Here is a 14,329-nt window from a genome sequence, read left to right as displayed (position 1 = left end):
GGTAAAATTCTAAAGTTCGATTTTAATTTGGAATCTTTAATTTCTGTATTTTGAATTGTGATTCTGAATGATGTACGTTATTTACTTTTATCTGCTTTCTGTGAACTAAATCCTACATAGCATACCTACAAACTGATTTTTAAAAAAATTAAAACGCAACAAAAGCTTCTCTGATATCAAGAAATCCGATCCTCCATGTCTATCATAGATTGCAGTGTGCAACATTTTTCACATATTTTTTATCGAAATGTGCTCCAACAATTAACGTAATGTGGGGAGATGCAGTGGAAGCGTCCTCTGAAACAGACTGATTGAATAGCAATGGCAGCTGTGCAGATATTGGCTTTAATTGGGTAAGGTTTACATTCTAACTAATTACAGAAGGAAAACAACTTGTTTTTGTGGCTTTTTTATTTATTGTAATTTGTTAAATATCAATAAATGAAGGGCTGTGCAGAGATTAGTAGATCAAAAAGAGTGAAGCAACATTGTATCAGAGCAGGGAGAGGTATGGCTGGGAGGAGAGGACTGATTCTCAGTCTGAGTCTCTTATTAGCTTTTGGTTCACATTAGCTTTTGAGTCACCTTTGGTACAATATTGACTTGATTATAATACTTTATATTAGAATTCTAATACTTTGTATTAATTTTGCATCTTCACAAAACTTCACAAAACAAATGTTACAATCACAAACACACACACACTTCATTTTACCTTCGGTGAGCTGAGGGACCTCCTCAGGTTGTAGATGGATGGATCAGCATAGATCATGTCATCCCTCATCCTCCCTGAAAACCGATCAAAGCGGGCCGATAGTGATCGAGCTGGTGACGTAAAGTTGTGTGGCACCGGTGAATAGGGACCTCCTGAAGATGAGGATGGAGACCTAGGCACTGACCTGGAGCGTGGCTGGATTGACAGGCGCCTCATGGATGTTTCCATTCCACTATAGTAATGTGGCCCCCATGGGTCCATAGGTAACAGGGGTTCATAAAGATGATGGGGTCTATCCCTTAGTGAGCGGCGCTTCTCCTCAGCGGTCCAGCGTCTGTCATATCCTCCCACAGCTGAGACAGAACAGATACTATCAGGTCGGACCTCTGCTGGGTAAAGAGGGTACTCCTCCACATACTGGGGGCCGCCAGAGTAGCCATAGTAGTTAGCCGAGATCCCTCGGTTGACTGGGTAGTAATGAGATGGGCTGAAATGACAGGAATATTTATTAGACTCTGTCTCTCAAAAAGGTACAGTGAAAATAAATATTAATAAATACATAACAAATATATAAAATATAAATATAAAACAAACATACCAACTAAGGATGTTCCAAAGTACTTACATTTAAGTACTTCCCTATACAGTTACTGATACAATCATTGTTGTGCTTCTAGTATTAATGCTAGACAATAAAATCCAATGCACATTTAAGCTGGTGAGAAACAATCGCAGACACTGCTGATCCAAATATCAGTGGGGACACACCTAAGGACTAGCTAAGACTTTCAAAGAGTGGACAGTTCACACGTAAAAACTGCTTCTACTCAAATATGGCACCAACCATCATTTTATAAATGGAGTCAACAACAACAACAAGAGAATATAAAGATACCGTGTAAGTGCAAAGAACCACAAAGATGACTTAAGGAGACATTGAGGTGGTTTCTCGCTTCTCTTCTCCATTAATCTACCTGTTGATGTCCTCCTGGGAGGCCATCCCTCGCCGCTGATTGACCCACTGCTGCAGCTGGGCCATGGAACTCTTCCTCTGTGCCACTCTCTCTGGAGCTGTCCTAGGCACAAAGCCCCTCCGCAGCACCACATGGTCCTCCTGCTCCCGAGGGTCCGGGAAAGGAATCACATTACTGCCCAGTTGTCCCTGCATGGCATGTTTTGCACTGTTACTTCTGGATGAAGGAGATTTGCTATTGTTGTTGGACATGGTGTTGGAGAGGCTGTAGTTGGCCCAACCATTTGGATGTTGAATAAGGTCACAGGTTTGGTCAGGACCAGGTTCTTTCCCTATATCTTCACCTTCTCCTTGTCTTCTGTCATTCTTTTTAACCTCCTGTTCTGAGTAGGGGGTAGAGGGTGAAGGTGTCTCAAGGCTGCTAATCCCATTTATCTTAGGCTGAGTAGAAAATTCACTGTCAGTTTCATTGTGTATTTGTATGTTTTGATGCTGTTGTAGATTTGGTGCCTTGGTCCCCATAGTGTGGTTGACATCAGTTGTGTTGTCCAAATTGATTCTGTGAAGGAAAAAGAAAGCATAATAAATTCAGGCAGCTTTGAAGCAGAAAAAAGTCCCAAAACCTCAATATTACGCCAAATAACTGTCAGTTATCAACACATTCTGTAAATAAATAATCTAAATGTGTTATTCTAATTTGTACCAATCTGTAACTTTCCATTGCTATAGAATATTTATAAAAAAATCATAAATATTCTGTCTAACTATATTGCTCTCGCCTCCAGTACTACTGCAAGGAACTGGTCGAACTGGGAATTGTGGCATGCTAGAAATAGAAATCTACAGGAAACCCACAAACAAGGACCAATACCTATGGGTTGACTCCCACTACCTACTGCAACACAAAATTCAGTCATCAGGACCCTGCATCACAAAGCAGCATCCCCACCTCCTCTGAAGCCAAAAAGAAGGCGAATAGACATGTGAGAACAGCTCTCAAGGCCTGTAGTTATCCTAAGTGGACCTTAAACAAGATGTCATCCAGATCCAACAGAAGGACAACAGAGAGAGCAGAATCTCAAAGTCAAAGGAAAACCCTGGTGATTCCTTACATGGCTTGAGTGTCAGACAATTTCAAAAAGGGCGGCTGCAGCTCAGTTGGTAAGGCATGTTCACTGACCACAGGGTCGATCCCTAGTCCCCGCTACATGTGGAAGTGTCCTTGAGCATGAGAATGAACCCCAAATTGCTCCCGGTGGGTCGGGTGAGCACCTTGCATGGAAGCCACTGCCATCGGTGTGTGAGTGCGAGTGTGAATGTGTGTCTGCGAATGGATGAATGGGACTCAAGATTGTAAAGCGCTTTGGATAAAAGGACTATATAAGTGGCCATTTACCATTTACCATCTTCAGAAAACACCACCCACCAATCAAACCCACCAACACACTGAGACAAAGTTTTGTCCAACTGAAAGACCAAACACCTAAACACAAAAAGAGAAACGTAGTTAAAGCAGTCCAGTGCAGTGAAGAGTGCTCAAAGCTCTACATTGGAGAAACCAAACAGCCTCTACACAAGATGGCCCAGCACAGGAGAAGCAACACCTCACGACCAGAATTAGCAGTGTACCTACACCTGAAGGACAAAGGACACTCGTTTGAGAACGACAATGTACACATTTTCAACAGAGAAGGCAGATGGTATGAGATGGGAGTACGTGAAGTCATTTATGTTTACATGGAGAACCCTTGTCTCAACAGACGAGGAGGCCTCAGGGACAACCTTAACCTATTTTTCATGCTGCCCTTTCATCCATCTCCAGGAAGATTAAGACCACTACACATATCCACCAAGAGGGCCACACCTAACGACCACCATCTTAGGGTTTAAAGAGTTAGGGTCATAATCGTTACATCTTGATGACGCCACCCTTTTCTCACCTCCCACCTTTACAAGCCTATTCAGGCCACAGTGGAACAAAGGACTACTCTGGAGGATATAAGTGGGTTCCCTAGCCATTTTATTCAGACTGAAGAAGCTGCTTGGATAAATAGCGAAACATTTCTAACCAAGAAAAAGAAGTCCATTTGATGCGATTCATTCATTGAATAAGCAAACCTGGATGACTGATAATTTTCAATGACATAGTTATAACTCATTTGAGAACCTTACCCTTAGCCTTTCACACCCAAACTAGAAAGGTCAAAAACCACTTCTGTTTGCCATTGTGGACCCTTCTTCAGTCCCTTATTTTTTGATCCGATTTTGTGCTTAATATAGATAAAGTCATCATAGTGGGTGACTTTAACATTCATGTAGATGCTGACAGTAACTGCCTCAGCACTGCATTTAATTCATTATTAGATTCATTATTAGATGTTATATTATATATAACATATATATGTTATATATATCCAAAAGGTAAATAAACCGTCTCACTGTTTTGGTGACACCATAGACTTTGTCCTTACATATGACATTGAAACTGATAATTTAACACTATTTCTCTAAAATTGTCTTTTGTCTGATCATTTTTTAATAACATTTGAGTATATAATAATGAACAGCAGCTAAAATAAATTCCACTAGAGGAGGTGCTTAAGTGAAAATGTGTCACCATGTGTCAATACCATTGTACTGACACATGGTGACACATTTTCATTCATTTCTAGAGCACCTGCTCTAGTCATTACAAGCCACCTTAGCTTTAAATGGTAAATGGTCTGCACTTATATAGCGCTTTTATACCTATTGGCACTCAAAGTGCTTTACACTGCTTCTTATTTACCCATTCACACTCACAATCACACACACACACCGATGGGGGCGCTGCTATGCAGCTGGCCAACACTCACAGGGAGCAACTAAGTTGAGGTTCAGTGTCTTGCTCAAGGACACTTTGACATGTGACCGGAGAAGCCGGGGATTAAACCAACAACCGTGAGATTGGTGGACAACTGCTCTACCTTCCTGCGCAACAGTCGCTAGCTTTACTCATGTGCAACAGTGCTAGAATCATAAATAAAGCCCCAATCCCTCTTAGACTGCTTTTTACCCATAGATATCGATGAGCTAACGTCAATTATTATCTCAACTAAATTAACAACCTGTTTGCTAGACCCTATTCCAACTAAATTTCTCAAGGAAGATTTACTCTTAATAGACACATTCGTATTAGATATCATCAATCTATCTTTAGAAACATGCTATGTACAACATGCCTATAAGGTAGTGATAACCAATAAGTAGTAATAATAAATGGATTTAGAGTTCATCGCAGTACAGAAACAGTATAGTTGTTCTGTTAGATCTTACTGCTGCTTTGGACACCACTGGTCACAAGATTTTATTACAGAGACTGGAACATTAAATTTGGAAACAAAGAACTGCACTAGGTTGGTTTAAATCTTATCTGTCTAACAGATTCCAATTTGATCGTGTTAATGATGACTCATCTCCACACAATGGTTAGTTATGGAGTTCCACAAGGTTCTGTGTTAGGAACTATACTTTTTACTTTAAATATGTCTGCTTCAGGCAACATTGTTAGAAAACAATCCATGGAACCAGATTTAAAAAAAAAATCAGTTAATCAAGCTTCAAGCATGCCTACACATAAGACTAAAAAGGCCTGGATATCCCACAATTTCTTACTTCACACTATACTGAAGTCAGTATTTGGTCCAACTATATCGTTACTCTAGATGGCATAACTCTGGCCTCCAGTATTATTGCAAGAAACCTTGGAGATATTTTTGACCAGGATTTGCCGTTTACATCACATACAAATTAAATCTCTACATTGCCAAAATTAGGAGCATCCTGTCTCAAAGTGATGCCAGAAAGCTATTCCATGCATTTGTTACTTCTAAGTTGGATTGCTGTAATTCCCTAATTTCGGGATGCCCCAGTAAATTCCTAAAAAGCCTGCAATTAATCCAACTTCTGCAGCAAGAGAAGAAGTGCTGATTGAAATTAGCAAGAGAGATCATCTTTCAAATTTACTAACATCTCAGTTGGCTTCCTTTTAACTCTAGAATAGAATTTAAAACCATGCTTTTTACATATAAAGCTCTAGACGGTCATGCTCCATCATATCTAAAAGAGCTCATAGTTCCATGTCATCCCAGTAGACCACTTCAATCTCAGAATGCAGGGCTACTTGTGGTTCCCAGAATTTCCAAAGGTAGAATGGGAGGCAGAGCCTTTAGCTATTAAGCTCCTCTCCTGTGGAACCAGCTCCCAGTTCAGATTCGGGAAGCAGACACCCTCTCTACTTTTAAATCTAGGCTCAAAAACATCCTCTTTGATAAAGCTTATAGTTAGTTAAAGTCACCCCCCAATGCACTGACCTCCTTTCCTCCTCTCATCCCTCTCTCCTCTCCTCTTACCCCAACTGTTTAAGGAAGATGGCCGCCCACCCTGAGCCTTGTTCTGCTTGAGGTTTTGTCTATTAAAGGGAGTTTATCCTCTCCACTGTTGCCTAGAACTTGCTCAAGGGGCGATTGTCAAGCTCCAGTGTATATTAAAGACCTTATAGTACAATCTTGTCTATTTTGCTCTCAGAGTTTCCACAAGTAGAAGAGAAGAGCTTTAGCCATCAGGTCCTTCTAGCTATTTTCGAAAGGACTATTTTCATTTTTCCACCTAATAATGGCCTCCTCCATTTGCATAGACACCTGTTTGGACGTCAAGTTCACAGTTCCAGTGAAGAGCTACCAAATGCAAATGTAACAGAACCACGTCCAGGCCTTTTTATGTGCTTGATTAGTCTGGGAGTAATGAGGGAACAGGTCACACTTGGCTATGCAACAACTTGTCAGCTGCATGTGTTCCATTATTTATGAGCCCCTAAAATCGGGGTGTGTATATTAAAATGGCTATAATTCCTGAATGTTTAATGCCACATGTTTGTTGAATGCTTTGAATTAAAGCTGAAAGTCTTGACTTCACTCACATCTCGAGTGTTTCATTCAATGTGGTGGGGTACAGAAGCCAAGTGCCAAAAAGTGTATCCTTGTTCTAACATTTATGAACTGTATTTTTATTGTGTATGATAAATGGAGCCAGCTGTGGTTTTTCTGTGGGAAGTTTGCATCTCCCTGTGCTTGAATGGGTCTCCTCTGGGTTCTCCAGTGTCCTTAAGTTGAAATAATTGGTGACTTTATATTGCCCATACATATGAATGTGCGTGTGAATCATTTTGTGTCTGTGTCTGTCCGTATTGGCCCTGAGCCTCTGTTTACACCCGCTCTCAATCACAATCACAGCTGTGATAGGTTACAGCCCCCCACAATCCTTAATAGGATAAATAGGTAACAAATGGATAGATGAGAAATGGTGAATATCCAACTGTAAATACCATAAAACTGTTGCTGCCAGTTTAACCTTCCAGTTTAACCTGTGTTAGGGTCGGCACCGACCCATTTTCAGTTTTGAATGCATAAAAAAACCATATACATTTGTTTGTTACATCAAGGCTTTCTGACTTTGTCAGTAACCTCTATTTCAACAAAATAAAAAACATTTAAAACTTCTAACTAAATTATGAAATGCTCTTATTGAAATTATGACATTTGTGATGTTAGGGTCGGTTTCGACCCACTTCTAAAAATAAGGTTATAAAGCAATATTTAGAGCAAAAACTGAAATGATAAGTGCACTGTCAGCCTAAACACTGACAGCCAGCTCCTCTGCCAATCATGTGAGCTTTAGGTGACTCTTTTTTTTCTGTATAGCTGCACAAATACAGAACAAACAAACAAACATGGACGCGTCCAGACGTGTGAATTCAGTATTGAATTGGTGACTTGCAGAGTTCACATCTCCAATTTACAGCTTCAAAAATGAGAGATTTTAAATGAACCAAGTTCTGGATAGTATTTTTGGTGAAAATGAGGAAATAAACACAGAAGAACAAAGCGACATGGATGAGCAGGTTTCTGAGGAGGAAGACAATGTGGACTTTCATCCAGAAGAGACAGACACATCTGATGAGTCTAATAAGGAGGTCACCATTGAAGAATTTGCTGAAAGTCCAAAGATGGTAAGATCTTTTGGAGGTCAGTACCTCATGATGCACATGGCAAGGCAGCTGCTTCAAATGTCATCAAAATGACCCCTGAAATCACAAGGTTTGCTGTGACGAGAGTCAGTGACATCAAGACGTTTTGAGCTTTTTATGCCATTGTCACTAAAAAGAATCATTCTTGCTTTGACAAACCTTGAAGGAAAAAAAAGTCCATGGTGACACGTGGAAAGACATTGATGAGGAACACCTAGATGCTTACCTTGGTGTTCTTCTTCTTGCTGGAGGGTACAGATCCTGCAATGAGGCCACTGATAGACTCTGGGACGCATCAACAGACATAAATATTTTTCGCGCAACAATGTCACTTATGGTGTAAAAATCTGGGCAGCCTGTGATTCAAAAACAAGCTATGCCTGGAATTTACAGATTTACACAGGCAAAGTTGTTGGTGGCATCCCAGAGAAAAATCAAGGCAAACGTGTGGTCCTCGATATGACTACTGGACTGCAGAGTCACAATATCACTTGTGACAATTTTTTGTACCAGCTATGACCTTGGACAAGAGCATCACAGGAGGAAACTTTTAGTGAAGTTTTAGTGAAATAATTTTATTTTTTGGCTTTTCCTTGAAGTAAATGTATACGGGTCAAAACTGACCCGTAACACCATAGATGTTACTATTGTTAAAAATATAAAAAAAAAAAAAACTGAACAAAATTATTAAAGTGATGTGTTCTAACAACCTTTAATAATGGTAAGGTAACAAAAAAACCTTGTATTTATTTATATTTTTCTATTGAGGTTCATTTTACTATGTTCTTATATTAAGATTGAGGGGTATGCTGACAAAAAAAAAAAGCCTCAAAAGGCCCACACCTAAAACATTAAAACTAATATTTTCATTGAAAAAGAAGCCTAACAAGGTAACCAACAAATAAAAAACAAATTAGATGAGAAATAATTGTTTTTTTGTGTATTTTAGAGCTGATTTAGGACACGGGTCAAAACTGACCCGTTAACACAAGGGATGGTAACAGAAAGCTAACACAAGAGGAAGGTTAAAGTGTCATTCTCCATACCACCACTTTCACAGTTATGTATATAAATAAAGCATAGAATCACGATTAGATATTGTGGCCAAACCCAATCAAATACAGAAAAGAGACGATGATTGCTTATGTCCAGGGTCGGTGCATTTGTCTGAACACTACCTCTCTGTTGGTTGAATGTTGACTTCTGCAGCCTCGCTCATGACTCTTATCCAATCCTCCTGCTCCTCATGGCTGTCTGTGCTGAAATAGTATGTCCTGGTCCCAGCATGCTCCGCCTGCATGCAAAACACAACAGGACCTGTCAACTCCCCGTCCTCGCACTCCTCCTTCTCTAACCACACCTGAAGAGGGAGACACAACACAGACAGGCAGCCAATAAGTAATGCAATCTTAGAGTCAGTGGGCTCAACATCTTTATCAGTAGTAACTTAGTTACATCTTCTCAAGCATGAAGAAGTGTGATATTGAAGATAACCGGGTAGAAAGTCTTATTTATTAAGATATTACACACTTATTTAGAGACTTCAAACATCTCCATTCATGTTATTCCTATATAAATACTTTCCTGGCATTGCTCATCTACCCACCCATACTTTATTTTTTTCTCTCTCTTCTATATCTTTTGCTGTATTTTCTCCCATAGGAGATGGTCAGCAGACCTGGAGAGGTCTGCTGACCATAAAGTATTGGTGCAACAAGCCCAAGTAATACCACCATCCTCTCCATCATTCTCATCCACCAAAACCTTTTTAAGTGTCACTTTAATAAGCAGTTATTGTTCAACTTATTTGATGTGGTCCTTGGTTGTGGACTCTGGGAACATTAGAGTTAATCTAACCTTTCTCAGCTACTGTATTTAGAGGTCAAATAGAAAGTTATTACACCTAAAACATAAAAAAAATATTCTATATTGCATAAGAAATCTGTAAGTGCACAGGTACTGGGACTGAAGTGGAGGTTTTGAAGGTGTTAGATGCTTTACAGATTATAAGGCCACCTAAGGAAAATGTGATTATGATATTACATAAAAAAGTTTACTTGACCGTAATGTGAACCTTTTTTACTTCCTTCTATCTTCTCAAACATGTTGTTTTCAGCTTAGTGTATAACTTAAGTATAAGTATGATGAAGAATTACTAATTTATGGACATAACTTAATATTGCATTCAATATTTTATAAACAAGACTTTATTATAGTAAACCATGCACATGTAATAAACTACAGCTCACAGATAAGTATAAAAAACACTGGCTTTGTAGAGTAGTGATTGCAGTGAGTGCACCATGAGAAACACAGCTGACAGTTCATGCAGTTTGTATCTGAACAACCTAGAGTGTTAGCAATGCACCCCACTGAATACAGGTTTACAATTGACATGCAGACATGCAGTACAACAGTAATGCATGCATCATACATTACTTGCAGACATGACATATCATAAATATTCATAGAAATAAATCAGTCCTCCACCTACTGTTTTTTGTACCAGGAGAAAACGAGGAGCTGCGGACCTCACAGGGGTGGATGAAGGTAGGAGGGAGAGAAGAAAATTAGAGGGTAAGGGCTGAGGGCTATAACATAAAAGGTCACTGGTTACTGCTGGTTAGCATGATGCAGAACCTCTGGGGAGGTTATTGACTCTGAGAAACGTTGGAGCCTCTAAATGTTTGACATTAAAAAGAAGACCCTAACAAACTGTGTGTAGAGGATTTTCGCAATTAATGGCCAAACTGGCAAAACAAGTTCAGTATTTAATTTGAGAATATTATGTTCCTGGTGTCTTCATAGCAATAGTAAAAGGAATGCAACAAAGAGATTTTAAATATGCATCATTCTGTGTCATTGGCACAAGACACAGTTGACAGTTAACAAAAAAAAAAAGACAAAATGTAAATGAATAATAAAAAAGGTGGTTAAACAGTAATGTCTCAATGCTAAAAAAAGATTATATAAAACATAATCATAAACTTAGATGTGCAGAAATGAATGTCATGTACCTCAAGAAGTCAGTAAATGCAAAGAAGCTGGGAAATGTGATGAAGTGATGAAAAAAACAAAAGCAAAGCTTTGCATTAATGAGTGAACATAAGTCAGAGCATTTATTCCTCAAAGACATATGTGTTTCATGTGAAAGGCCATTGCAAAATGTAGTGGAGAAAAAGTAGAACATCTATGTACATTATGACATTCTCTGCTATACATACAAACACTTATCAAAGTCAGATATTGATAGCTGTTTGATAAAATGTAAAGAAGTCTATTCTGATGTGCTTGTGTTTATGGGTGTCAGTGGTGATGTAAAAAATATCGACACAGTGGTTCATTCTTGGCTCCTGCTTACGTGTGAGTGTGTAGGAGCAGTACTCCTATGATCGAGCAAGAGAAAATGATGTCACTGATAAACAGGAAGTCACTTCCTTACACGGTGGAGCCCAAGAGGCTCCGCCTTCAGCAGTGACATTGGTTGATGCAATTGGCTTATTGGCTCTGTAAGAAGCAGCATAACCTGGCAACAGAGGTGGAGCTATAGGAAGAATCTGTGTGTGTGTTTGTGCGTGTGGAGCCTAACCTCCCTTCAATGTCCTTCCTTTGTTCACTTGTTTATGTAGAGATGGACAATGAAGAAGAAAGGAAAGACAACAGCTATTATTATCTCTCACTTTTGAATTATTGAAATTTTAATAAAAAGTAAAAAGAGGCATGAGCCAAAACATAAAAAAGCACATTAAAAAAAAAGGTAAGAACTAGAATGGGAAAATAAAAACTGGAAAAAACAGAAAGCAATAAAGTAGTGCAAGGGAAAGGTTAGAGATGTGAACAAAAAAAATTAAAAGTTGCTTCAATAATAAAACAATCATGAACGTGCAAGAAAACGGTGAAGTCAGCAGTGTACACACTGACAGTGGATGGAGACATCCACTGTCAGTACATGCACGTTTATCAGGTTATTGACAGATCCCTAATTGCTCTTAATATGCTAAACCAATAGCTGTACCTGCTCAGCAGAGAGGATCAGTGAGTAATAGTCACTGATTTCTAGAATCTTCATTCTTCAAGTTTCACCAAGTGATAAATGTCAGCACTATTTTTATTGAGTCTATGTGACTTTACTGGTACTGCTTTACTGTCTACATACTGTAGAGAAGAATTATGACATTTGACTCAGTTTATTAGGTACAAAACGTCAATAAAGTCCGTTCATTTCTATGTTGACAAGAGTATTAAAATGTTAATTAACAGGAAACTTTAGTCACATAACACTTGTGATTAATGTGTGATGAATAGTAATTAAATATGGAGAAGGGGGCCTGGTGGGTTTGTATGCAGAAGTCCACGGGCTCAAATCCCACAACCAGAAATGTATGATAAGTGCAAAGAAACTTATTAAAATAACAATATAATTCTATGTTGTATAAAAGAAAGATATTTTCCAATCACACTGCATTATACATTACAATATTTATATGGCAGACAAACACATAAAGCACCACACATGCACGCACACACACACACACACACACAAATCAAATTATGAAAATTTTATTTTTTGTCCACAACACAGTACAAATAAAAACACAGCATAAATATCTGGAGTACCTAACTATGGTTGGAGTAAATCAACAATAAACAAATGCAGTAATTTTAAATGCTTGTCATTGACCAGCTTTTTCTAAGTAAATTCACATACTACAGCATGTCTCACAGATTTGCAAGGATGGTGAATCCTGTCCCTGCTGTCACTGGATAAAAATCAGGGTGGACCCTGGTTAGGTCACCAAATCCTGTTTCAACCACGCTAGTTGTTATTTTGTGTGGATTTTATATACTTATATAAGTTGTTACATACTTCTACTAATAATTCTATTAGTTAAGAAATATTTGATTAAACTAGTTTTATGTTTTAAGCTCAAATCTGTTGTACTTGTGCCTTTGCACTTAGATGTTGGTTTGCTCGTGTTGATAAAGTTTCCTCTCTCTTCTCTCCATACATTTATACGCCACCACCTGCATGATATTAACATTGTGTCTTCTCTCTCCCATAGTTGTACTTCTCCCTCTCTGTCTCCTTCTCTCTGTCCCTTTCTGCAGGTGACAAGTTAACAAGTTGACTTCTGGTGTCCCAATTCTGACTACAGCTCAGTGTATCAGTTACTTAGCTAAGTTAACTAATGTTAAAGTAAACAAAAGAAACAATGTAATAGCAGTAGGAGTTCTGTTATTAATCTGTCTCTTCACCAAAATTATGGCTGCTCTAGCAGCATTTCGTTAATGCTATTTAGTATTATATTTAATTGTTATTATCTCCACTGCTCAACTTACCAATATCTTGCGTTTTTTCCTCCTGTGCTTCTTTTTTGGCTTTTAGAAGGATAACTCCTCCTATGTTCGTCAGCTGGTTTTTGTTGTTTCATTAGACCTTTTTGTTTACGCTGAATAATGCCCTACTTGCAACGAAGTGAAAGTCGAGGCCCTATTAGAGAGGTCTGTGATTGGCAGTCATTGCAAACTTTGAACACAGCCAGTGCTGTTCATAGTTTGATTGTGTTATCCCTTGGGGGCCCCCTACTGGCCTGGGGCCCCAAGCAGTTTCCTGTCTTGCCTTTGGCTCCTTAGCCATCCTCAATCTTCCCGCGATGGTGGAATGAGCTCTAAACTGTGAACACTCAGCACACTCATTCCCAATAGTGAAAAAGTTGACGGAAGACGGAATGTCCTTAAACCATGTATTTGTCAATGTAAGTCCTAGAAACATTACTACTAGCTACATTCTATTGTGTTTGGTGAGTGTGAGGCAGAGCTTAAAAACTCCAAGTTCAAAACAACCTGCCAATGTTGTAATACTGAAAAAGATAGAGCTCCACTCTAGCAGTGTGACATCTCAGGAGGCAGAGCTTTATTCTAGTGTTGTCTGGCCCATTTCAACCTCTGCTAGTAGATGTGATACTAATACTTATGTGTGACTCAGGTGTATATCAGCGTGTTTAAGTAACCATGTTAAAGTCTGCTTTTACAGGAAAGCAGATTTCTTAACTGTTCTGTATAGGGGAAAGCAGGCTTCCAAAATTGAGTTGGAGGATTGGTTTGGTACCTTTGGTACCTTGGTTTCCCAAGGTAGATTTCTGTTGGATACCACCAATTAAACCAGGTTTCTAATTGGCTTTTATAAACTGAGCATGTGCGTAACAAAAGGCTGTACCCTGATTAGTCAACTGCATGTAAACACAGTCAACTAGATATATAAAGTATATCCACTCAAATTCACATCAGGAGTGATTACCTGACTCGAGAAAGGTTTATTTTCTGTTAAAAATAGTCATGAAAAAGTCAACACCATTAAAGATGGCAAACAGAGGCTCGATAAATAGCAACTACATGCCTTCATAGTATCTAAATGAAATATTCCTCCATTATTGTTACAATTTGTTCACAATCTGTTCCTATTTACGAACTTTATTGTTTAAATATTTCTATATAAGATAAGTAGAACAATAAGCTAAAGGTCATGTCATTATAGTATAAATCATTTAACTAGAGTTTGTGATCATATTCTTTTCCT

The 14,329-nt window shown here is 38.7% G+C and overlaps 1 protein-coding gene across 20 annotated transcripts in view; it reads right to left on the bottom strand.

The window, feature by feature from the left end:
- Positions 1-14,329, bottom strand: part of plekha6 (pleckstrin homology domain containing, family A member 6) — an 89,707-nt gene that overhangs the window by 24,308 nt on the left and 51,070 nt on the right. For 13 of the 20 annotated variants that reach the window (XR_010914368.1, XR_010914369.1, XM_067503378.1 and 10 more), the window contains 3 exons: positions 8,931-9,112; positions 1,690-2,247; positions 716-1,202 (listed from right to left, as the gene is read on the bottom strand). Coding sequence is in view for 18 of the 20 variants with exons in the window: in XM_067503378.1 (XP_067359479.1) it covers positions 716-1,202; positions 1,690-2,247; positions 8,931-9,112 (1,227 nt within the window). In the remaining 2 variants the exon portion in view is untranslated. Of the gene's footprint in view, positions 1-715; positions 1,203-1,689; positions 2,248-8,930; positions 9,113-10,246; positions 10,276-11,341; positions 11,369-14,329 lie in introns of all 20 variants that reach the window. The other 7 variants (XM_067503373.1, XM_067503387.1, XM_067503386.1 and 4 more) reach the window with 3 other exon arrangements.

Source organism: Channa argus, chromosome 5 (genome assembly GCF_033026475.1).
Source record: "Channa argus isolate prfri chromosome 5, Channa argus male v1.0, whole genome shotgun sequence".
Classification (NCBI taxonomy): Eukaryota; Metazoa; Chordata; class Actinopteri; order Anabantiformes; family Channidae; genus Channa; species Channa argus.
The sequence above is the reverse complement of the archived record's forward strand: the minus strand, read 5'-3'. Positions and strand labels throughout refer to the sequence as shown.